A 25,847-nucleotide genomic window follows, 5' to 3' on the forward strand; every position below is an offset into this window, starting at 1 on the left:
CCTTTATTTCTTCAACTGATGTTTAGCAGGTAGCAGGAATGCTCCCAAATGTGGGCTAAAAGCTGTCTTCCTGCTGTTTAACATGATGCTGGTAAGACCCACTCAGGGAATCATCTGATAATTCAAAACTAGTGCTGGTACATACATTTTAGGTTAAAATGTTAGAAGAGTCAGCAGCAGCAATGGTGACAGGGTTTTTGGTTTGGGTTTGATTTTTGTTTGAGTTCTGAAGCACTGTGTATTTTCCTCACTAACATGGGAAAACAGATGGTGGAATATGAGGGGAAATCTAATAGGTGTTGTAAAATCAGTAGACTTCCAAAATTATTTTCCTCCTTTCTGTAGATGTATTCAGGAACAGAAAGGGAGCCTGTCTTACATCTGCTGCCTTTGCCAAGGTTCAGCAACAGATTGCCCCGTTTGAATTAGGATAGGAATCATGAAAGCAGCTGGATCAGCCTACAAATTCAAAATGTAGGATTTCACTACTCTCTGCTAAATGTACAGTGACTATGTGGATGAGGAAGCTTAGAAATTATTTAGAAAGTTTGTTTTTTCCAGGCTGTCACAGTTCCAAGGTAAGCAGCACTTTGACCCTCACTTAGCTCTTCCTGTGCACCACACTACATGGTGTGGCACTCACTGCTTCCTCGGGGAGCTGTGCTGCCCCAGCCAATATTTCTAGTAATTTTAGTTCTTCTAGACTAAGAATACTGAGGGGAGGTCATCCTACCTTACTGCCTCAAATGAAAGAATTCCTTGATATGGTTGAAGAGAAAGACTTAAAAAGAAAAACCCCAAAACAAACCTAAACCCCTGTATAAAGTTAGTGTAATTGTAAACAAGTATAATGTTAGGAAAAATACAACCCTAACCATGTGTGCTAGAGTCTTGAAGGCACTTGTACCAAAGGTCACTCACTGCTTTTGTCAAATTCCTTTGTGTCAGGTTTAATTAATGAGAGTTAAGTCTCTCTTCTTGCTAACTTGAAGGGAGTTTCCCCTGCTGTTCATAGGATGTGGAGCTTTTAGGTGTTACTCTGCAAGCCCCCTGGGTGAAGAGAGAATTTGTAGTAGTTCAAACTGATCATTGAACTGGCAGGACAATTTCCTGGCCTTTGGAGAAGGCTACCAAACAAAATCAACCTTTGGTAAAAGCCTGCAATTATCTAGTCTAGATTAAATCTTGATGAAAAACGCTGCTTCTCTTAAAATCGAGGTCATGAAAGAAGGAAAGCTGCTCCCTTGTTCAAACCACTGTGGAACATCTGCCAAGCTCTTCTGCTCTTCTCTGGGGTATCTCTCGCAGCTCCCCTGTGCGTGCCTTTTTGCTGGAGAGATGTGGCCATATCCCCGTGCATCCTGTTGGACCAACCTCCTCTCTTGGCAGCCCTTTCTCCCTGCAGCAGCGGCGAGGCTTTTCCCACCGCCTGATGCTGATGCGCCTCACGCCGCTCCCCTCGCACCGCGCTGCCAGGGCTCGCTTGATTTACAGTAAGGAAGCGGGTGCTCCGGGCCGTGTGTGAGGGCTTTCCCGGCGGGGCGGGGCGACAGGGGCGCGGCTCGGCTCTGCTCCGGGCGGGCCCTGGCGCGGGGGATGGAGCTGGAGCTGGAGGAGGCCTTCGTGGCGGCGGGGCCGTTCGGCGCTGGTCAGCGGCGCCTCACGGCGCTGCTGGTGCTGCTGCAGGTGAGGCGGGGCCGCCGGGCTCCTCACGGCCGCTCCGGCCGCCCGCTTCCGCGTTCTGGGCGTCTGGGGAGCTGGGAGCTGCGCGCTCCCTCCGGTTTCTCCTTCCGCAGCCCGCGCAGCGTCCCGGAGGGCGCAGGCAGAGCGGGACGGCGGTGCCGCTCCCGGGCACAAGCTGCTGCTGGCGCGGCCGCCCGGCCCCGCTCTGCCGAGGGGCTCCACGCTCGCTTCCCGCCCCGCTCCTGCGCACCCCCGCCCCGCCGGCGGCTGCTGGTGGCTCGGGCATTCCGCTGGGAAAGGGGGTCACGCAGGAGCCCGAGGTCCTCTGTCCCCTCCGTTCCTTCGGCTCAGAGGACTTTCCCCCTGCTGGTCCCAGCCGTGGGCTGCTCCGCTGGCTCCTGCGGGGGCTGGCACAGGAGCCCTCCCCTCGCATTACCGTGGCGGCAAACATCCTCTTGGAGCCCCGCTTGGATTCATGGGCGTTCCAAAACGGATTTGGTTCTTTTCCAAGTTGCCTGTCAAACCTCTTGCTTACCTCAGTGCTGTCTTACATGCTTAACTTGTCAAAGTTTGTGATCTGTTTTTCCTATTCCTATGCACGTCTTTTTATCGACTTCATTTTTCTGAAGAGTGACTTTTAAACTTCTGCTGACTGGAGGGAAATGGAGTCTAACCCTACCACCAAATGTTTTCTTTGGGTTTTTTTGGTTTTTTTTCCCTGTTTTTTTTTTAAATTTTTTTTTCTTCTTAATCTCTTGTGAAAGTGTTATTTAGGATGCTCTCTTTAAATAGTGTCCATACCCCGGCATGCAAACATTTATGTTTCACTCTCTTTGTTTTCTTATATCAGGTTTCCTCCTATTAGTGTAGTTCTACATTGAATTAAACACTGTTGGGAGGGAAATTGGGCTGGTTGCAGGTTTTGGTTTGTAACTTGTTTCTGCAAGAGTGTCCATGGTAAGCACCGGATTAAATGGTACATTAAAACAACATCCAGCCAAAGCACCAGCCAAAGACTTGTGGCCTAATGAAGAGAGCCATTCTAGAGGCAAAGCTTCCATCGGTGGTAACCTCCTAAAAATCACTAATGTGTGGATAGGCTTAAGGATAATATTATTTTAGGTTAGAAAAATAAAGTAGCATGCAAGGCCTGGGAGATATGTAGAACATCTTGAGGCCCATCTCAATAAATCAATATTCTCATACGGGTTTCTTTATGAAACTATTTTTTATTCCTGCACATTCTAGTTTTGCTGATGATCAGGTTAGGAATTCAGTTCCTGAAATGGAAAGAACTAGTGAAGACTTAAAAAAAAAATCTTGGATAACTTTTTTTTTTTTTTTTACTTGTTACTGCAGGTTTTATTCTTTAGAATGTAGTAAGTAAAACATCTATTACATAAAAAGTTTTAGTCTTAGATCACACCTATGAAACCATAATGAAGTTTTTAATTCTTTCCCTTCCTATGTCTGGCTACAAAACTGCAAGAACAAACTGAACACCTCTACAACAGGAAGGAGGGTATCAAGATGCAACTTTCCTTGGAAGTGCAGCAGCCTCTCTGGAGTGGTACTTGCTGCTCCCAACAGCCTCCATGGCCACATCTGGGGATTTAAACGCAGTAGACTGACTGTGTTTTCTCTGGGATGCTGGGTAAAGGGAATTTGCTAACTGTTGGTTTAATGAAAAGCTTGCAGTATTCCAGTAGGTCTCTTGGGATTGTTCAGGGTAAACAATCATGTTTTATTTTTAAGGTATACGTGGCTTGTCAGTCGATGCTTATTGTGCTTGTGGGAGCTGTGCCTGAGTATCACAGAGACCAAGAAGGAATTCTGGTGAGCAGAGCTGAGCTTGCCAAGCATATCCATTTTGCCAGGAATTTCACATCCATCGTAACTGAGGCAAGTACTTCTCTCATTTGTAATAATTTCTCCTCCTCTTGGGATTTATGTCAGTAGTGCACGACATGGTGCTTGGGAAAGCCAAGCAGAGCTTAGTGTAATCTTCTGCTCATGGCACTAAAAATTTTTAGAATCCACCTATCTGGCTCTTTCATTTTATCATTTTAAAATCTGAGAGTACGTGACTGAATAAATCTAATGCTTATTAATTTAGATTAAACTTTCTGTATATTATTTATTTTGTTTTCAGTTTTACTTTCATCTGTTTTAGAAAGTCATTAAGGAAGAATGATCATTTAATTAGCAGTTTATAACTCTAGAATTTAGAATGAGCTCCTCTTAATGTCTGCTTTGTACTGAGAAAAGCCTCAATCTGTCATGTGTGCACAATCTGCTGTGGATGTAAGCTTTGCCATGAGCTGCATTAGTTACTCACAGAAGATGCATATTAAAGACTATAACCATTAAAATGGAACTCATGCACCAGTCTGGATATTTCTGTGAAAGTGGGAGATGGAACAGATTGGAGTTTGCCGAGTGGGACAGAAGCTTGACCCTTCACCTTCATGCCTTATGGATTCCAGGCAAGAGGCTGTGCTTGCTTTTTCCTGGTCCCTGGGCTATAATTGCTCAGGCAAGCAGGAGTGACCTCAGCATCACTGCCAGTGTCAGAAAAAAGGCTGTGTGGGTGGCTTGGCTGGTAGTGTGAACTGCAGGAGTTCTGCTAATGGAATTCTTGGAGCAGTTGTCAGTAAACTCCTGTAAGACAGGTTAGCACTTGGTGTGTGGCTAATGTCAAATTTTGCTTCCTTCCCGTTATCCCAAGTGGGCCTGTATAGTGTTTATCTTGGAAAAATGTAGTGACTAGACATAAGAAGGAATTATGCAACATTGGATCGTATCCTCTGTCAGAAACAGAAATTTCTGATTAGCCTGTTTCCTTCAGGTTCAGACTCTCAGCAGGATGCCTAACATAGGGTAGTGCTTAATTTATAATCAGAAGTCATAAGATTTTAACTAATACTGTGGTTTTTTAATAAAAATAAATTTATGTTCCTATGCATTTTTTTAACTTTAAGATTTCTGAAGACTGTATTGTTAATAGTTTTTTTTTTTTAATGAAGCCTTTAGATGCTGACCAGCATTTCTCTGCTAGCAGTCTAGTAACTAAATCAGACAAACCAGACTGCCTTGTGCATGTAAAGAGCTCAGAGGATGCCTGTTTTGGTGAGAGCAAAACTGGCAACATTTTTGTTGGCAAGCTACAGTTAATTTTGAAGAATATTTAACAACCTCTATTTGTGAAAATAAAGTAGATAGATGCATTCTTTTAAAAGTTATATTCTTCACAGATCATTATATCAGACTTGTTAAAATATACACTTTGATCCACCAAACAGCACAAGTAACAGTTTGAAAAAGCAGTCTTTTCTCTTGTTCTACCCTGCAAGAGCTGTTTCTGTAAAGTTTATTTCCTTTATTTTGTTGATGGAGATTAAACTTCATGGAGCTTAAATATTCTCAGTCCTGTTCTGGTTTTGCAGGGGCAGTGCTCTCAAAAAAACTCCAGAATGGCTTCAAGAACTAATCATTGTACAGGCTGTCCGCATGCCTCGCCCCATTGGGAAATAGTATTTTCAGTCCACTCTCAGTTACTTCCCTGTGATGATTTGTGATTGTCCTGCCTCAGTTTAGATTTTGGATGAGGTAGAAAGTATATTTTTTAAAGAAACCCATAATTTATTTGTAACTTTTGTTTGATAACAAATGCATGTGCGCAATAAAATACCGAAATACCAACAAGTAGACCATAACTAGTTCTGAGCATTTTTATGAAACAGGGACACTTTTCTGTAATCCCTTTCTGGTTCTCTTCAAGAGTGCATCGTGTGTGTGGTGAGGAAAGGCACCAGGGATCCCTCATTGTTCAGGAAGCACAGCATTAACTCTCTAAGTACTGCAGTAGTGAATGTGCATTATACTTCTTAATAATGAAATTTTAATACCTGTTCATTGAAGTAGCTGTGCTGGTTTAGTGCTGAGATGGCTAAGCTGTTCACAGGTCAGACTTTCCTTGTTTTAATAACCTAAGATAAGCTGCCTTGCCAAAGCTTGGGAACTGGGGTGCAGCTAATGATGCTTACCAAGTGGAATGATTTTAATTTATTACAATGCAATTTCCAGGAGGAGAGATATTAGAATCTGTTAGAGAGGAAAGAATATGACTATTGTTGGCTTACCTATCAAACTTTGAATAAAACTTTAATGGAATATAAAACAAGAAGTGGGAAATGATGAGAAGAATTTTGATAGTTTTAAATTATTTTTTGAGGAAGGGCATACTTTTAATAAGGATTTGTATTTTTTTTTTTTATAGTGGTACCTAATTGAACAAGAAGCCTACAAAGTAAGCCTTGCATCATCCCTGTTTTTTGCTGGATTGCTCATTGGAAATATCACATTTGGCCCTTTGTCAGATAAACTGGGCAGGAAACCAGTGTATATCTCAGGTAAGATGGTTAAAAGGTTTTTCTTAAGTGTTCTACATGGAAAACATCTCTTTCTTTCCTGCCCCTGGGCCACCCTACTGAAAGGCTGCTCATGGGTCCCTTGCTCTGTCAATGACGTGTTATAAGCGTTTCACTTGGAGTGGAGCAGCACTGAAACCGATTCTTGTCAGTGTGCTGAGCAGCACAAAGGTCATGAAGTATCAGTGGGAGGTGAAAAAACCTGGTTTTGCCATGGCTGTCTCTGTTGGAGCACAGTATTCCACATGTTGCCTAACTATATTGTTCCCAATAAAAAATAATCTGCTTTTTTTTCAAGGGGGTGGGGGTGACTGACTTTTCTAAGCATCTTCAGGGTGGGTTACTCAAGTCCTGGTGTTTTGTGTTCCAGCTGCGTTTGCAGCCAAAGGGTCTTGTTGTTAAATGAGAAAATTTTCTCAAGGAAATGCCATCTTTGGCATTGCAGACCTCAGGCATTGTGACTTGAAAATGATTGTAATTTTCATATGGTGTGATTTCAGAAAGCCAGAGATGAGAGATGAGTACTCCAGACTAATCATTACAGTCACTAACTGGCTGTGGTCTCTTCCCTTCTTTTGAGTTCAAGCTGTGTAGCAGAAGTACTAACTACATTTTATTCTGTCTCTGCAGGTCTATTTTTTGATGTCGTTTTTGGGTACGTCACAGCCTTAGCTCCAAACTATGACGTATTTGCAGTTTCACGGTTTTTTGTTGGAATTGTGAATGGTGGAATGGCTCTTGTGTCTTTTGTCCTAACACAAGAATATGTAGGAAAATCATTTTGGTCATTTACAGGTGGGATTTGGGATATATTTAATCATTGTTACTATGACACATATTGTTCTGTCAGTACCTTTTTATGTTTTTACCAAGTCAAGTCAGTTGTAGTATAAGTCAGATGAGTGTGATGTGATTCTTCCAAGTTCTGATTTCTGTGGGAAAGGTGCCTAAATAAGGAAGATGGGACTGAGTTTGTTTGATAAATAGCAAAACCAAGGTTTTCAAATTGATACATTAATTCCTAACATTTCTAAATTTGTACACTGCATTACATTAAAAAAAAAGTTTCAGCAGATCCTGCCTAATTCATCTGTATGGTACCTTGGGAAGGTACTCTGGGAACTTTCTCTGAACCACAGAATGAGTTAGTGCCTGAACTGTGTTTTTTCCACTGCTGAATGTGCTGACTCTCCAGTATTTTTAAATGTCCTTCTTTCATATACAACTGCCAAGACCTAAATAAGTTTAACACTTGCATATCAGACAGTTGCAAAGCTGGAATAGCCCAGGCTGCAACTCCTTTCCGGCTTCTAGAACACGGAGAAAACCATGCTCCAAATGCTAACTTGCTGCAGCTGGAGGTATATTTCTCTCCCTCATTTATTCAGTTGCTTCATTCTACTGTTTTTCGTATTTTTTTTCTCTGGAGTCCTGGGGATGTATGAGACAGTTGTGGTTTAGTTAGAACCTTCCACTCTTTTTTTTTTTTAAGTACTGAATTTTCCTTTTCTCCTGAGTTCACTTTTCTGACTTACGCCTTCTCTCTCTCCCACCCTTCCTTGCCCTGTTGTCTCTGCTCTTCCCTGCCTTTTCCCTGCAGGGCCAGCCTCCTGATGGATGGAAGAGACAGGCCATTTCCTACTTCCTAGAGCTCGTTGCTCTAGGTGCTCTATTCTAATTCTGCTCAGCGCTGAGAAGGAGGGGCTGAAGGAGAGGGAGCTGCTGGATGCAGCTCAGCTGTGCTGGGGCAGCTGTCCTGGGTGTTGGTGTGAGCTGGCCCTTGTGGGCCACAGCTGAGAGTGTCTGGGTTCCTGCAGGATCTCCTGTGCTAGGCTGCAGGAGGTTTGTTGCTAGGCTTTTGGAGTTCCAGTTGACCCCATATTCTAAACATTTTTATTTATGCTTGTTCATCGGACATCTGCTGTAGTAAACCTCTGGCTTGGCAGCTGGTTTTGTACTGAGCTCCGTCCTTGTACTTCTAGAACTTAGTTTCAATTTCTGCTCCAGCCTGCCATTTCTATTCAAGATTGCCCTAACAGACCTAAATAAAGCACTCATTCTCAATGTGTCCCCTTCCTGCTCTCAGGTTTTCTCTCTGCAGGTTTCTGTTATTTTCTTCCTCTCTTCCGTGTCCTACTCTTTATTTTTCGAAGGGGGGAAAAACCCCAACCCTCCCACACACTACACAAAGCTGTTCTTCATTGGGATTGCAAAATAGACTTAAGCCAGCTGGTTCACAAGTGCTATAAACATAGCTCATAAAATTGCTATTTTATTTAGGTGTATCATGGGCTAGGAATTTTGGGCTTCTGCTTAAGAAATGTTTTTCTTTTGCCAGTGGTTTCTGTAGTGACTGGTTTGCTCTTGTATTTTCAGGGTCCTTAACTAATTTGACGTTTGCAGTTGGCATTGCTGTTTATGCTTGGCTGGGTTACTGTGTCAGAGAATGGCGCTACCTTGCCTTCGTGGCGAATACTCCAGGAGTCTTCTTCCTCCTCCTTTCTTTGTAAGTGGTTCACATGCATTATAATGATCAGAAAAAAGATGCAGTAATGAAGTTACTTTTTCTTGTCATCGTTTGAGTGAGTGGCAAAAATGAGGATAACATTTTTCTTCGTGGGTTTGTGAACCAAGCAAGGTTAAAATTATATTGTGTGGGAAGAAGGGGTGTTAAATGAAGCAGAAACTCAGGGTTACCCAAAATACAAGTTTGTTTTTCTGAATGCTGTTACAGCTGTGGTGGCCAGCACTGCAAAGAGCAGCTGTGTGCCAGCTGTCCAAGAAAACTCGATTACAAATCTGCTTGGGGAAGGGAAGGAAGGCCTGCCAGAGGCTGCAAGCTGGAGCATCTGCCAGGAGCACTGCCTCTTGCCAAGGCAGGGCTTCAGCACTTGAGAAGTTTTGGAAGTTGTCCTAGAGGGATTTTAGAGTTTCTTTCCATGAGATGCATGCAAAGGGAAATAAGTGGGAGCACTTGGAATTACCTTTTTAGCATGTTCTGCTATGTATCTGCTTGCTTCTGAGGTTCCCTGTGCCTGTTCCTGGTGCTGGGTGCTCCTGTTTAGAATTCCTACACTGGCACTATCATAATAATGATTTTAAACTGCATCAGTATGTAAAGAATTAAGTGCTAGCTTTGGCTGGCCTGTGTTCTTAGAGAACGTTCTTCTAACATAAAAAGTTACACACCTTGTACATTCCTAATCACTAGTTAAAACTGTAGAAGAAATTAAAGAATTAGCGTAGTAGGTTGCCTGCACATTAATGCAAGGAATGTCTGGCATACAGCACAGATTGAAAAAGACTCCTCTGATTTCATTTTGTTAGATAGATCTTCTCTTGAAAGAAGTTCTGTTGAAGACTACACTAAAAAACCCACCTCTCTTCCTGTAGTCAAAGAATACAAAGCCTGAGGGCATCATAAAGAAGTTCTGCATGATATATTTTCCTCTATGGCATTCTGTTTGTGATGAAGTAGAATTACTTCCCCAAATACTAAAAATACTGGGATCCTTTAAAGTAATGGAAGTTAAGTTTGGTTATAGAATGTATATCTCTGTTAAGAGTGCCAGAGAAAATAAATGTTCAGTTCAAAATACTCCATTCTTTATTTTATGGCTCATATAAAAGCTGCAACAGGGAAAAAAAAAGTAGGAATCATGAAGTTGTGGTAAGCAGGGATATTCTGATTATATGTGGGAATAAGAGGTTTAAAACCTACATCAGCAGCAATGAGCTGGTACTGGAGCCTGACAGTTAATTCCCCAGGAAGGTTTCCTTCCTTTTCTTTCCACTCTTACTCAGAGCCCTTCCCATAATGGGAAGCTTGAAATAAACTTTATGAGAATGAAGTTTTGTCCAGGCTGCTCAGATAATAGAGGTTTGAGATGCTTCCTGGGCCATGGTAGTGTAGTGTTGCCTAAGAAGTAGTTCAGCACAAGTCAAGGTTTCGGTGTCAGCTCTTTTAACATCACTGAGTGCATTGTCAAGCATCTCCCAATGATCCATCTGTAAGGTTAACTGTTAGCACCAGGCTACTTGGAACTGAATATGCAGAGCGGTGCAAATAGAATGTTTTCCTCTGAATTTCATACTGGTACTTTCTTTTCAAGTGTTGATCTGCAAAATGGAAAGCTTGACTTCAGTGCTGTGTTCATATGAATGAACTTTACGTTGTTGATTTTCTGTGCTGTCCTGTTAGCATGCTCCCAGAATCACCACGATGGCTGTACTCCCAAGGGAAAATGGCAGAAGCTGAAGATGTGCTGCAGTACATTGCCCTTGGTAATGGAAAAGAGAGATTAAATCTGAAATTGAAGCCAAATGCAGTAACTTTGAGAAATGGTGAATCAACAGCTGGTATCCTGACCTTGGTGAGACACCCGGTGCTTCGGTGGCGAACCCTCATTCTGATGTACCTCTGGTAGGTAATAACACAATGCCAAGGTGCTGGGAATCAGACAGCAGGAAGCAAACAAAATCTTCATCCTTTTCTCTTAAAAATGATGTCCTAAGAAAGTAAATCATAAATTTCGCAGTTGATGGCAGGCAACAATCATCTGAAATGATGTCTTGAAAGGTTGGTGTTTTGTTATTGTTGCTGGTGGTGTTTTATTTTCAGTGTGTTGCTCAGAAACTGCTTCAAAACCTACCAAGAAATAATCTGGTGAGAGCATAATATTTATGCAGACTGAAATGAGAAGCTGAAGCAGAAATAACTGACAGGATGTGTGTTGGAACCAGTCTTGGGAAGAAAAGGCCTGCCTGGATAGCAACTATAGAGATCTGAAATAAGAAGCAGCCCAAAATTACATTACATAGACTCAGTGGAGGAAAATTGTGAGCAAGATAAAATACAGATTGCATAATTTTATATTAGGTGCTGTCTTGAAAAGTGATACAACAAGACCAGTTAATAATACAACTTTTCTGGTTATTTTTAGGTATGTCTGTAGTTTTGTGTACTATGGACTAACTTTAAATGCTGGTGAATTAAGAGGAAATCTGTATTTAAACGTGGCTCTTTCTGGTCTTGTGGAAGTTCCAGCATTTCCCCTCTGCATGTTTTTTATTGAGAAATCCTGGTAAGAAAAGTTTATTTCCCAGTTCTCTTCACACATTTGTAGATACCATAGAAAAATATTAACGTTTTTCTCAGTAAGATATTTCACTATTTTTCTGAACAGTGTTGGTTCTTTGGGGATTTACTCCACTGTGGGGGTTTCTGCACTTGATAAAGAAAAGAGAGCCTGGTTTTCTGCCTCTTCACTTTTTTTAGTTCTGTTCGTATCTTGCATTACTCCAGAGATAAGCTTTTCAATGATTAATGTTATTTAAAAAGTTGGGTCTTTATGGAAAAAAGGAATAGCTTAGTTATTCAAGTATCTATGGGTTATAATATATCTCTTACATATTTTATTCAGAATAACTTGGGTTTGTAGTGCCTACCAACTGCAGTTGAAAGCAGTTTTCAGAATTGTTCATTTTTACTTTTCAAAGAGATCCTTGAAGTGAGAACTGCTGAATTTTCATGAAGGTGTGGATGAGCCATGTCCATGTATTCTCATACTTTTCAGTGTGTTTGGAAGCCATCCTTTTTATGTAGGTTCTATTTTCCAAAGGCCAAACAGTCCAGCAGCAGAGGGCTCCTCAGGGTTTCATGTAACCTTCGCATTCAGTATCTTTATTATGATACTTTGGTCTCACTGAGGTCAGTGGCAAAAATCCTCTTTTCTTCAGCCTGGAGAGGATGCCACCTTTGGGGAATTTTGGGCAGTAAAAAGCTGCCAGCTCAGTTAAACTGCAAAGCAAAACAAGCAGCCCACCTTCACCTCAAGCCCACAAAGCCTAAGTCACACATCTATTTCTTTAAACTGCAAACTGCACAAGTCCTTTTATTTTTTTTCCCTTTTTTTTTCTTTTTCTTCATTGTAATTTGTCAAAGTAATTGTAATTTTCAAGCTTTTGGTTTCCTGAAGTATAGATAGGTGTAGTTTTAGATGCTTTAATAAAGAAGAGAATGTGACAAACCACTGCTCTGTTTTCATTCAGTTTTAGTGAGCAATATCCTTAAAGTATTACTTGCTTGTTGCAAAAATATTTTATATTTTTAAAACCAAGCATTGTACATTTGTTACAGATAAACTGTGGTTCTACTAGTATGGGGGAGTAGTTAGAAATAGCTGTGAAAGTTCATAAAGTAACAAGGACGTGTAATATTTCTACATGCCTGCAAATGGTTGCTAAGAATATCTTTACTTGTGGGTCTTTGCAAATAATTATGAAATATTTAAATATGGCAGATGTGGAGATGGGCTGATGATTTTCTGTCCTGTCATGTTCTCTTTTATTTTAAAACACCAGGCAGTAAAAATGGCCCTTAGTGATTTCTGTGTGTATATTGTTAGACACAAAAGCATACAAAACAGTTTTACAGTGGGTTACAACTGTTTATGTTTATGCAAAGTTGTAAAGGAGAAATACTTAAGAAGTATTTGAATTACATTTTCTTGAACATTATTAATTTGATCTTCGTGTGTATGCACTGTAATACCCTTTTGGAGACAAGGCCCATTGCCTTGCTTAGTACAGAGAGGAAAAAGTCTTGAGTTCTTGTTGCCAAAGTAGATGGAATCTTCTCAAGGCTACAAATTCCATAGCTTAAAAATGAAAACTTGACTAGAAAAAGGAAAGCTGTTTTGGGAGGATTTCAGTGCACAGAACTAGAGAAGCAAGATTTGAAGTACTTATCAAGATACAATAGATTTATAACTGTTCCTTATGCTGCTGTGTACTTTAGTACTTTGATATTTTACAGACAAGTTGAAAGACACCCAAAGGACTTTGTTTACATCTTTACCTTGGTGCTCTTTTCCTTCTAGGTCTGGCAGACGTAAAACCATGACGTGTTTCCTGATATTTGCAGGATTTGCCTGTATATTCACCATGTTTTTACCAACAAGTGCTGGTAAGTGTGTGCTGCTGCAAAGCCACAAGTTTCCAAATTTGGTTAAAAGCTGACAAAACAACTTAATGGATATTTTGTGACTGAGTATTATGAGGGCCTGAAGACCTATCAATTTATACTCCTCTCCTGCTTTCAGGGCTGGTCAGGGAGCCAGGGTCATGTCTGTAGTCCTTTTACCTTCCTGCAGGCATAATTTGAACCTGTTAATTGACTAAGTTTGTCTGACTGTAAGCCTTGGCTCTTTGAAGGTCACGTTCTGTCTCAGACACTGACACTGCGCTCATCACTTTCAAGCAGTTAACCTTATAAGCTCTGGATTTTATTGCCAGACTGCCATGCAGTGTAACATTAGTTTGACTGGATCTTGACAGTGTGAGATGCCAAGCTTAATTTTTCATTCTTTTTGGTGGCATGTGGTAGGTATAGAAATAGAAATCTGAGGTTTTATGGAATTGGAAGCGTAACTCATCATTAAAAAGCCCCAAGCCACTACAAAGCATAAAAAATAATTTTGTACTTGAGAATAAAAAATGAAAGTCAGAATTGCAGTATGGAACCCATAGAGATGCCAGAAGCTTGCTGTCTATGTCAGTCTCAACTGGGTGTTGCTGTTTATGCAGTTGTGAGGACAGTTCATAGTAACAGTGGAGTATCATCAAGTATTTTTCTCTTTTCAAAAGATATGTTCTTTTCTGGCATTGTTGGTGACATTAACAAAATTTTGGGGCTTATATTTCCACTTTCATTTCCATTTCAAGTTCAGTTTTTCTGTATTACTATTTATTTTTGCTACTGAAAACTTACAGCACTAACAAATAGTGTGAGGCTGCTCTCTGCTTTTGTTTTTCATAACGTCACTTCATTAGAAATGCTTCAGCCTTAGCAGTGTTTTGACTGAGGAGCACCAGCAATGTGATTACAAGGTAGTCTTCCATAGGCTGTATTTGTTCTTAACAGATATAAATGCTGTCTGGCATCAGTTCCAATTGATCTCAGAAGTCCCAGGAAGAAAAACAGACAGAGATAAAATGTCCCATAATCTAATTTGCCATCTTGTCTTAATTCAAGTTCTCGGACGTTTTGTTGCTCCTTTTATTGAGGCAGATTCTTTATTCCAACAGATTTCCTCTTTATGCTTCTTATAAATTTTAAAACAAAATGATAGAAAAGCAGTAGGGACTAATTAGGATAGGGTAATGTTCCCGAAGAGTTGCTAATTTACAGGAAGTCTTCTGCCTTTTCCAGTTGACTTGACTTTAATCCCATTAGAACATCTGACTTTGCACTGTAGAGAGGGTAAAGCTGGCTCTTGGCCCAGAGTGATCCTTGTCAGTTCAGTAGAAATAAATTCGATTCCAAGCATGATGAAAACGAGTCACGTTGGATGAAATGAGGATTGTTGCAGCTCCAGTCTGACCTTCCTATTAGTATTATGTTTGTCTAAGTCTCTGTTCTTCTGAATGACTGGTAAGATCCTTGATTTTATTACAAGGGATTTAAGATTTTAGTGAGATGTTGGGCACTTGCCTCTTGTCTGTAACCTTTGCTTGATTTCTACATAACTCTGCTAACTTGTGAATGAGAATCTGATCTGAGTAATTTCCCCTGTGGAATAAGCAAAGAACATTTTTGTTATTAGAGTTGTGTACTGAATTTAAGACTAAAATTCTCTCAATGGTTAGGTAAAAACTGATATATCCCTCAGCTTCCTCTTTCCTTATCACTCAAACTCAGCAATTAGTTTGTGTATCAGACTGGAAGATGGTGAGGGAGAGTGGCAGTGGAGGGAGAATGGAGCTGTAATACTATTTTCTTCCAAAAGCTGCTAGAAAGCACAAAGATATCTGCATTTTGTGTTTGCTTTATACTATAGTAAGAAAAGGAGACTACTAGTCTAGAGGTAACTGGATTTTATCTTTCATTTAGATTTATCTGCTTGTGCTGAACACATAATACCTTTTTGTGGCTTTTATTGATCTGCTTTCCACTGAAAAAGGAAAGAGAATTTGCAGTTATTTAAATCAATTTTACCTCAGCTTTTGTTAATGTTGGTTATTTTGTGTTGAGAACTAACCTTTTATGGTGGATACTTTTTCTGAAGTAAGTTTATAAACTCCTGGTTTCAAAAGTACTGCTTAAGTGAACTTTTACCATGAAGATGACTGGCAGAGGGTGACTCTACATAATGGCACTGCAAATGAGACTATTAATGGCAATGACAGCATCAAAACTTAATCTCACAGAGAAACTCCTCTTCTAGAAGGTCTTAGACATCAGCACCGCTTGTTACCATTTTCTTCCAGTTTACTTCTCTAAATTCCAAAGATCTACTAATGGAAGGTCATCCCTTATCAATAAAACTGAAGTACATGGATTTAGAGAGAGTTTAGAACCTTACTTTTACCCATATTTGGATCAGTTGCCCTGACTGGGCTGTTTCAGGCAGCCTTGTGTGTGTGCAGCTGCCACTGCACATTCGGTGGAAAGGTGTGAGAGCAGCTGTAATACCAGAGTTCCAGGGGCTGCAGGGACATGCTTGGCCAGACCAAGGGAATGACGGATACATGTCCACCAGAATCCCATAGGAGAATGTGCATTCCTGCTTTTAATGCTGTTACATTTTTTAAATGGAAAGAAAATCATGGGCTGTTCTGCAGGAATTGCTAAAAGTATGTTCCAAGACTGTGAGAAAAACATAAGGACTATGTCTGGGGTTATTTTCACTGTATGTCAGCTTCCCTGGGTATTGCCAGTGTGCTTCTCATCCCACGATAATTCCCCACATGGCCAGCCTTCAGAATCCCCTAAGGGAGGGAACCTGGAGAACAGTGCACTTAAAATTCATTCCTAAGAATCTGAGTCCTAATTTCTCTGTCTAGACAGTTTCTTTCTTCTGTTTTGATAGTAAAACCAAAACTTCCAATGCTGTATTGCTAATATGTGGATTTGCAGTGTTCAGTTTTAATTCTTCCTGGGAGAACATGTTTGAAACTTACAAATCACAAGTACCTTCACTGCCTTATATTTGCTTAACAGAAGGCAAGGGATGTCCCAGCTTTCTGACAACACCCAGCAGGGCTCTGGAGGACCAGGTTCACATCTTTCCATCTGGCAACTCTATGGAATATTGGAGTTCTTCCTGAGCAAAAGGAGAACTTGGATGAAAATGCTGCACATCTCTTTTGCATGAATTACAGAAATAACTGCAAAAATGCACCACGCTTAGAGAAACTAAATCAAGTTTCTGGATTTCAGTTTACATACAAATGAATTTCTGCATCAATTGAAACAGAATTTGACTTGAGCAGATGAATTGTACTGAGAATATTCAAGGGCAAAACTAAAAGAAAAGCAATTGAGACGCAATCAGAGTTTCCCATTACTTAATGAATATCATTTGATGCCAACAGAAGCATGATGAACTCAATGCTTAGGAGGAGAACCTGAAATATGGCTAATCAGAGCATTCAGGGTTTTTTTCCATGCTGAAAAAGTATTAAATTATCTTCTTGTTAAAACAGATGGTGCAAACATAACCATAACCAAAATCACATTAATTAAAGACTTTAAAACATGCACACTTCAGTTCAGCTGACTGAACTCGGTCTGTTAGTAAACTGGGCTGCACTAGCATTTGTTCTTTCCAGTTACAGAGCTGTTGCAATTCTAAGTCCTAAGAGGATGTCCTTGGGGAGCAAGTAAACTCTTGGAGTGAACAGTGCGTGTTATGGGTTGACTCCAATAAATGGGCCAGAGAGGGTACAGTGTCTGTGCTCATCAAAAGACGTGGTTACCTGGTGAGATGTTCTGATTGCACAGCTGGAAGTGGCAGCCCTTCTGTTTCAGCCTGTGACAGTTTTGTATTTCACAAAAAAATTGGGTTGGTTTTCTTAGTCCTATATACAATTTTAACCATCTGTTCTTAAGCTAGTTTGGTTGGGAAGAACTGAGACAGTGCTTTTGTTGAAAAATGTATGGATCAAACATTGGATATGTGTGATAATCTCCTAAAGAAGCCTGGATGTTTGTGTAAAAAAGAGTAATAAAAGAGACTGTTCATGCCTACAGCTTGTTTTTTCTTTCCTGAAAGGTCTCCTCCTTGGTCCCACTTTGTTAGCTCTGTGTGGAAAAATGATGGTCAGTGCTGCTTTCAACATCCTGTACATTTATACATCTGAGCTGTACCCAACACTGCTGAGGTAATTTAACAGAGCTTCTGGGTAAATAAAATCTGTTTTCATGCTCAGCACTACTGATTGCTGGTATGCTTTAGTATTTATCTGTAATTATTTTTGCCTGAAATAACAGTATGAATCCTTCCTGTAATGAAGCAGCTTGCCAGGGCTCAAAAGAGTTTTTCCTAGCAGTCACACCTTTTGCACCTGTGCACCTTCCCAGGCCGTTTGGGACAACTTGTTCTAGGTCTGAATCCAGAATAGAAGCATGAAAACCACCCTTCTTGTGCTGCAGTGGTAGGTGCTGGGTTTCTCACTTCTGTTGGTTTTTGGGAGTAAAATTACAGGGTGCAAACCCAAACGTAGCGATGTGATGAATCGTGTGCTAACCTAATCATAAATGGAGAGTATTTGCAGAAAGGACTATTTATACAAGTCCTTATGTATACTTACATCTCCTAGATGATTGTTTGTTAGCCCACTGGAAAACAAGTGCTTTTCTGTATCTTTGTTATTAAATATTCATAATGCAACTAATTTAATAGTATCTCTATGACAGTAATTTGCTCTATACCATTTAATTAATGAAGAACTGGGCTAAAAATTTATTTTTCATAGTTCTTACCGACTCTCTGTGAGGTTATTCTGTTATCCCAAGAAAAAGCCGAGATAGGAAAATATAATACACAATCTTGTTCTTCTCACCCTTATCTTGATTCCATATGATTTTCCAAATGGTACTCCAAGTACATGTTCAGAATTTGAGTCATACTGCAGAACTTTGTTAAGAATAGCAATTTTAAATCTACTGCAAAATCTGGGCCCAGTTTAGAGAGTGCAGGGAAAGCTGAAAGCTGATGAGGAAGGTGTCCCAATGTGGACTGTAGCACCACAGAGGGAGGGAGGTACGTTGGTGACATAAATCCAGGTCATTGAGGGCTTTGGGGAAAAGTTTAAAAAGGGGAAACAAAAAAATCCTCCAACAAACAAACCCCTAAAAAAAAAAAAGTGTGTGACTCCTTGGCACAGGTTTAGGTTGAACATGCAAGTCCCAAGCATGCTAACTGAAATAGGGTGTGGGGGCTTGTTTGCATTCTCCCCATCCAAACTTTTGTATCCTTTAAAACCTCATTGTTTTCCTTTTTGTTTTTGTTAGTTTAAGTGCCTGTGTTTGATTTGTTTTGTTTTGTTTGTTTTGTTTTTCCTGTCCCCTTTGCTTTTCTGGAGTTAATAATCAAGAAAATTAAATCTGAAAATGTTTTAGTTTATTGGTTTCTGCTTTTTTTGCTCTGTTTCCATGTTACACTATCTTCTTAAGTCCTATTGATGTTTGGTGCCAAGGATGTGACAGCTCATACCTAGCAAGAATTACAGCACTGTTTCGGTGTGTTTGAAACTAAGCATTTGTAATTAGGAATAAAAATCAAGTAAAGTACTGCTTCATTTGAGAATCTGAAGTAATATTCTGGCAAAAAAAGTACTTTGCATGTCAAATTCACAGACCACCAGTGGAGAACATGCAAGAATAAAGACAGTTTAAAAAATCAGCAACTTTTATTAGATAAGTCATGTTTAATAATGTGGCAAATTGTTATGTTAAACCATGGGAAAATTCCTGACGTGTGACAATTTATACATTTAACAATGTTTAATACCTCTCTGGTACTTTTAATTGCACTATAGTTTCTGCAAGGGAAGTGGTGATGGGTGTTAAATTTAAAGCAAAGCAATAGCACCATCTGGTGGTGTCTGCAAAGCTTTGTAGTGCTCGTGGCATCCTCGCTCATGTCATGGGATGAAGCGTGTACGTTGAAAGGCAGAGGAGGTAGGATGACTATTTTTTTCCTTTTTTTCCCCCCCAGTTAGAGGTTTTGCAGAAAAAATAAGTTTTCAGTCCTACTGCTCCTTATTTAAACCTAATTATTGCTTGAGGCATGAAGACTGTTAGGCACATATTTTAAGTTAGCTGGTTCATGCAGCAATGACAAATACATCTCGTGCTAGAAACAGGGCAGTGCTGTAGGTTAGGGAGTGTTTGTGCTTTGGGCTTTTTTCCTTTTTGATGTGTCATTAAAATACCTGTGGGGGAAAAGAAGGTTAAAAATAGAAAACTTCAGCGCTGCTGCATTTTGGACAAAGAGTAAGGTTATCTTTGGGGACAAAATGTAATCATGGCTCTAGTAATACAGCTATAAGAATGAACTTTTTTTTTTTTTTAATGAGAAAATGATTGCAAAATTATGATGCCCTTGTATTTGATGGATGAAATCAGAGTGGGGCCACTGGACTGCCTAGGATAGCTTTTTTGCTTATTTTCAGCAATTACTAAGCTATTTGTGTGGTTTTCCTCTTGGATACCACATTATTCTGTATAACCCAAACTCTGCTGAATTCTGAATTAAAACTATCATATGGTCTTCTAACAACTGCTTTCATTTTGCACTGGAATTGAAATGACGCAATTTGCATTCAGGACTACCTTTTGCCCTGTTACCTCTCACCAGGAAACAAAGCCAGCAAACTTCTGGGTATGGACAGACTTGGGGGCTGTGGGAAAGATGCTTCCAAAGGAATGGTTCACCGACAGACTAGTGTGTCTCATTCAAGGATTTTGTTGATGGGGAAGTGCTTGGCCTTGTCTTGTGGGGTTTGGGTCAATGTTGCCTCAATGTGAAGAAGCGCCAAAGTCACTGGCTTCTCATCAGCTCCCTCCATCATCTTGTTTCCCTTCACCTGTGCAAAGGGCCATTAGGAAGGGATGTGCAGGTGGCTGATACTGGGACACTGGTGACCCATGTCACTGCTCTGCTTCTTTAACCCTGTCACTGTGAGAAAAGGGTGAGCAGGAGCAGCTCAGCTCTGCAGTGAGACTGAGGATGAGGAGTGAGAGGAAGCAACCAAGAGACGTAGAGAGAACAGCCACCTTGAGCTTGTTCTTGCCATCTCACTAATGATGGTACCAATGGCAGTCTCTGAAGGGGCTGTTACATACTCTATGTAGGAGTGATACAGAGGTGGAAGATGTTTGCATTTGATCAGGAAATAAAAGACTCGAAGGACTTTTTAACTTTCTTTAGAGAGGATCCTGCTGTTCTAAGCCATGCTTTGATATCACAGTCTAGATGAGATTCTTTTGAACTTGTCTGAAAATGGAGGGGAGCCCAGAATTCAGCAGCTCCTGTAGTGACACATCTGGCCAGATGTTTTCAAGCTTCACACTGGCAAATAGTGATTTTCTGTTTGGAGGTAAGCACTGACTTTTCAGTTGTGCACCCTGAGGCTGCTTCAGTCTGAGCTGCAGATAGCATCTCTCTGAAGATCCTGTCACATTTTGAAATCATTCCCCATTCAGCACAGGGATGTCCAGTTGAATTGCCCTATATGGCATCTTGGAAAACCTCTTTGTTCAAACTTCTGTGAAGGGTGGTTTTGTGAGGGTTTGAAAGGCTGTGATTTTACCTTATCTGCAGCCAGTTCAGGAAAACTTTTGGAGTAACTGCTGGAGGTCTTAAAACTTCATTTCAATTAAAGACTACTGATAATTTATATTTTTAAGTTGGCTCTGACAGTGCCACCACATGTTCATGCATGACTCAGTTGTGTATTCTGAAAGTACAAATCTTTCATCCTTTGTTCAAAACAGAAATGCTGGCTTGGGTGTGTGCTCCATGTCTTGCAGATTTGGGGGCATTCTGGCTCCGTTTGTGCCATCTATGGTAAGATTATTGAGTTTTTTATTTAACTCAGATTCCCATAATTTCTCTCAAAAGCACTTTGTTGATTTTGGTACAATGTATGCCTATATTCCTTAAAAAAAAAAGTTGGTTTTATGAAAAGTTAAATAATGTTCACTCAATTTCAAGAATTAATGAATAAGACTCTTAAAAATACCTAGTATTTTATTGGTTTTTGAAATAGAAGTCTAATATTCTGTGTTGTGTAACTATTTCATGTGTTAGTGAAATGATTGCTGTATAATGCATTTGGTACTGCTAAGGCTCAGTATCTGAATTCTCTTAGACATGTAAAAAAAAGCTGTCATACGAAGGTGTTTCTGTGAAATGCTATTTTTTGGGTTTCTTTGCTCTACTAGTATATGGAAAACTGCACAAACTGCTGGAGTGACAAGTTGTAGTATTTTGGTTTTGACTACAGTTGATGTATTTTAAGAGCAGGAAAAAATGCTGTGCTTTTTACTATGTATTTTGAATTCTAGAAATCTCTTAGTCCTTCTGTACCGTTTGTGGTGTTTGGAATCAGTGGACTGTCAGCAGGATTCCTGACTCTCCTCCTGCCAGAAACACTAAATAAGCCAATTGCTGAGAGCATTGAAGACCTGCAGAGTCACAGATACCAAATGCTCCAAAATGAAGAGGCAGAGTAATTTTTTTTTTGTTTACTGTACCTTTGCATTATTCTCCTCTGTGTTGTATGCAAGCCACAACTGACTGTGTCTTGATTAGACTGTGCATTAGTGAACATGCGCAGGAAGTCTCTAAAGCCATCTTTCTGCTGTGTTTAATGGAGATAAGATTTATTGCTTGGCTCTTAAGGATGAAAAGGCTAATAACCTGTAGCAATCACCTATAGGCATTAAATGACATGTAAATAAATACTATTCTGTTTCCTTAAGAAAAAGTCTAAAATAATCAAGGACAATACATCCAGCAACATTCCTGTGTTTTCTCAGTAAAACATTTAAGCATATTTATCATATATTGGATTGTGCCTTTTTGTAATGTTTATAGTAGAACATAATCTACTATTAATATATATTGGAAGAAGTGTTTTATCCTTCATCAGTCTTCTGGGTCAAAGCCATTTAAAGTGTTTTCCTGTTGTTGATATGCACTAAATTAAACTTCTGAAGTGGGAAATGAAATTTTTGTTTGATTCAACAGGTAATAGAACAGGAAAAGTAAAGTATATCCTGTAAGTTTGGGAATGGTTTCTCAGAAGAATTAGTTTTAAAAGGAAGGAGCAGGGCGAGGATTTCTCTAAGAAAGGAATTGTTAGCTTAGAATTAAGCAGGCTTAGTGTAGAAATAAAAGAATATGTGGTTTTCTTATGTTTTTTCTTGATATGCTATCTTGTTAATTATCTGGTAATTATTGTACTTAATCAGTTTAATGATACTACACAAACTATTTTGTTCTCTTTTTATGCCTAATACAGCGTAATGCTGCATTCAGCTTTCCAGAAATGGAAGAAAACCCCTGAGCTTCTTCAAATACCATTTCACTTCTAATTTCTTTTAAAAATCAATGAATTCAGCTTTTCGCATTTAATATTAGGCTATAAAATAGGACAAGAAAAATACGAGATGCAAAACATTTTTCAGTAATTATTTCTCTTCTGTCTGACAGGCAAACCTGTTAGAAGACAACACTTGAATGTGAGGCTTGTCTGGAAATGAAGCCTGCATTGAGAATCTGAAGGGCAGAGTTTTGCCCCAGATATCTGACAGGAAACATCTGAGGACTCATGTATAATGCTGTTTGTAGCATGCTCAACAGTTTTCATGTGGAGGCAAATGGAGAAGATGGAATAAGTTGATCAAAGCATGTGAGAAAAGAGCTGACAAATCTGTGCATTAATTTAATGACTTAACAAAAGCATACTTCAGAGGTTTGGACTTCTCTACAGCTTCTTGAAGTGAAGTATTAATTTATTTTACGAAATGTAATTGCTAGCTTCAGATGAAGCTATAATGTAATTGAAGTGATGTGTATAATTTAAAATTTAGATGCCTTATATATTCTGTTAAGCTGGAATTGTGAAAAGGAGCAGCATCCAGTATATGCTGATTTTCTCTACAGGTTTTTTTCCTCGAAATTACAGTACATGCCTCATGCTGTGAAGAGACCAAAGATTTCTATGGGTTGTTGACCTTACTATGTTTAGCATAAGAAACCTGAACAGGAGATAAATAATACTATATTGGAAAAACTGCCAGGACTTGAAGAGGTACATTTAAAGGAGACGATGAGTAACCTTTTAGAGAAAGGTTATTAAGTTCTAGATGTACATGTGGAATGAGAAAGAATTGAACATGAATTATATATTGTATAATATAAGTAGTGTATAATTGGTGTATAATCCAATATATGTCACATAATCAATTAGAAATTCTTCCTGCGAGGGGAACAGTGATTGGCTAACAGTTAATGTATTTATGTTGGAGTTGATACACCAGAAATATTACAGGTTTTTTGATAGCAAACACAATTTTGTTATAAAAAAATAAATTTTAACATCTGTATTATGAATACTGCTTTTCCCAGGATGTTTACACACCTTTTTTTTGAAGAATACATGTATTGTTTTGATTTTGGCCCTTTAATGTACTGATGGGAAAAGGTTACTGCAAGATATCTGTATTTTGAGACGTTCCATAGTTAAAGAATAGTTCTGCAATTGAGCAAGGACCTGTAGAAGTGTGTGTGCATTTTTATACACAGCTTGCTCTGCCTGGCTGCCTCACCAAACCCTGTGCTGTGCCCATGTGTGCTCCACCAGGAGCCTGATCAGGACCCCAAGAAGTGATGATCAGTTGGTGATCAGAACAATGTCTAGGTAATGCTGACATACAGGTGGATGGCACATGCATTTCCTTAACCTCTGGCGATAGAGCTGGATGACAAACACCCAATAGAATGTGCTGCAAACTTTTATCTTCTGATCATTTATTTATACAATGAGGATTAGATTTGAGTTTGGGATTTTTTTTTTCCTGACTAATATTAATGCCTTCTATTGCATTAACATTTATAACCATAGTAACTATTGTACCTCTTCAAAGGTATAATTGGGTCAGCAGGGATATGGTAAAGACCAAGTTTTGTTACTGTAGACTTCAATTTTTTTATTATAGGAAATAAAGTTTAATAAGAAATAGAATGATATAAAGTTGTATTCCCAAAGCAGAGACAAGACTCTGGAATAGAAGGATCGTAAAGGTACCATTATGTGGTGGGAGTGTATTTCTCCATCCTGCACTGCAGCAGTGCATTTTCCCTCTTCCTTTAATTCAACATTATGTGAAAAATGGGAAACAAAGATAATTTGCATTTTGAACATGCTTACTTCTGCTTTATTTGACCTGGAATTAATGAATTCTTTGCCTGGGGTGACTTTGTGAATTTGGTAGACTGATGACCAGAAAGCTGTGTGTCTCAAAAGAAGTTAATTATCTTTCCAGCAGCCCTGGCATGACTCATGGTACCTGGAGCTCTTTGTATGAGCCTAGGCCAGTGTGGAAGCTGGTTTGGTACTTTGTCTCCAAGATACAAAAAACAAAATACAGACGGAAACATAAACTTCCATTTTTTGCATCTTAAGATTTCTATTCAATTTAACACCTTATTTACCATTTTACTTTAGATATCCTTGCTGCCTTTTGGTATTGCTGTATAAAATGATACTGTTTGGGGGAAAAAATTGTATTTTTCCTGTTTGGAAATAAGGAAATTATTTGCAGCTTTGTTAGAAATATTTTCAGTTGGCCTAATGTCATCAGTGCATTGAATCTTAAAAGGTCCCAAAGTGAAAAAACAACTGTGTGTCATTCATAACTGTCTGTGTCATAGAAAAGGCAGCATTTTTGGTCAAGTAGCAGTATTTTAGGGTATCTATCTTCCCTTAAAGTTATGACTATGTAGAATTGGAAGTTCTTAATGTAGAGCCACTTCTTCCCTGTGTTTAATAAGACAAAGCATTTGGTGGAGGGGGGGAATGCCCTAATAAATTCTTTACTCAGTGTGGGACCATTATCTATTGCTTTCCTTTTCCTCTGTAAAAAACCAAAGGGAGCTGAATAAATTCATGTGGCTTAATTATACACATTAGGTCATAGTCTCTAGCCTTAAGTATCACTGGCTCTTTCACCGTGCTTTATTTGTGTGTAGAAACTTGATTGTAATGTTGCATCTGCCCTGTTCATCTGTTTCTGTGTTAGAACAATGTCTTCAGTGTTTTAGCACTTGGTTGTGAAATTGCCTTTCTTTCCTGATCTGTTTTTAAACTGATTTGAAGTCTTTATTTCAGCATTTGAGAAAATTCTGCACTTAAATACATCTGTGGTGCTCACAGATTGTCCAGAAAGGAAGTCTGAACTGATTCCAGCTTTTTCACTTTGTGTTTCATCTCTAATATTGCTGTGGCTTTCCCTAAGGTGTGCTGGGGATTTTTTTCTGACTTGGGTGCTGAGCAGAGGTGAAGCTTGAACATTCATTTATGCCACTTACTTTTTAATGCCATTTGCCTGTCATTAGGCTGTATTTATCCTTTAACTCTTGATTAGGTTTGCTTAAGCTCCAGTTTTCATTGCTCCTGCAGTTCATGGCATATTTTGTGTTTAGTCTCACAGTCTGTCATTCTACAGCCCTCCTGATGGCTGACTCAGCATGGAGAACCAACAGGGGTTCAGCTGAATCTACCGTGTCCCAGCTGGCAAATATCCTCTGCTTTCTTTTGTCATCAGCCAGTGATACACATCCCCACACCTTGTTAAAAAACAGGCCAGGTATAAAGGCAGAGCTGGAGTTCCTTTTTCTGGAAAGCAAACTTTGCCCAATATTCATGTCAAGTTCA

At 39.5% G+C, this 25,847-nt stretch overlaps 1 protein-coding gene across 5 annotated transcripts; it reads left to right on the top strand.

Annotated features, from left to right (window-relative positions):
• Window positions 1–1,418: 1,418 nt before the first annotated feature.
• Window positions 1,419–24,332, top strand: LOC125329639 (solute carrier family 22 member 15-like). Of its 5 annotated transcripts, none has more exons than XM_048311847.1 (12): window positions 1,419–1,493; window positions 3,439–3,585; window positions 5,963–6,095; window positions 6,744–6,908; window positions 8,490–8,619; window positions 10,315–10,536; window positions 11,057–11,197; window positions 12,995–13,080; window positions 17,171–17,279; window positions 20,899–20,971; window positions 21,472–21,630; window positions 22,622–24,332. In XM_048311847.1, exons 2-12 carry the CDS (start codon window positions 3,460–3,462, stop codon window positions 22,646–22,648), a joined length of 1,371 nt encoding a protein of 456 aa, XP_048167804.1. In that variant the 5' UTR covers window positions 1,419–1,493; window positions 3,439–3,459; the 3' UTR covers window positions 22,649–24,332. The 5 variants fall into 5 exon arrangements, 4 of the variants coding, with proteins under 4 accessions (XP_048167804.1, XP_048167803.1, XP_048167802.1 ...); XM_048311846.1 differs by lacking the exon at window positions 1,419–1,493 and adding an exon at window positions 1,590–1,686 and having other exon boundaries at window positions 21,472–21,635; XM_048311845.1 differs by lacking the exon at window positions 1,419–1,493 and adding an exon at window positions 1,590–1,686.
• Window positions 24,333–25,847: the final 1,515 nt, after the last annotated feature.

This window comes from Corvus hawaiiensis, chromosome 8 (genome assembly GCF_020740725.1).
Source record: "Corvus hawaiiensis isolate bCorHaw1 chromosome 8, bCorHaw1.pri.cur, whole genome shotgun sequence".
NCBI classification, from domain to species: Eukaryota; Metazoa; Chordata; class Aves; order Passeriformes; family Corvidae; genus Corvus; species Corvus hawaiiensis.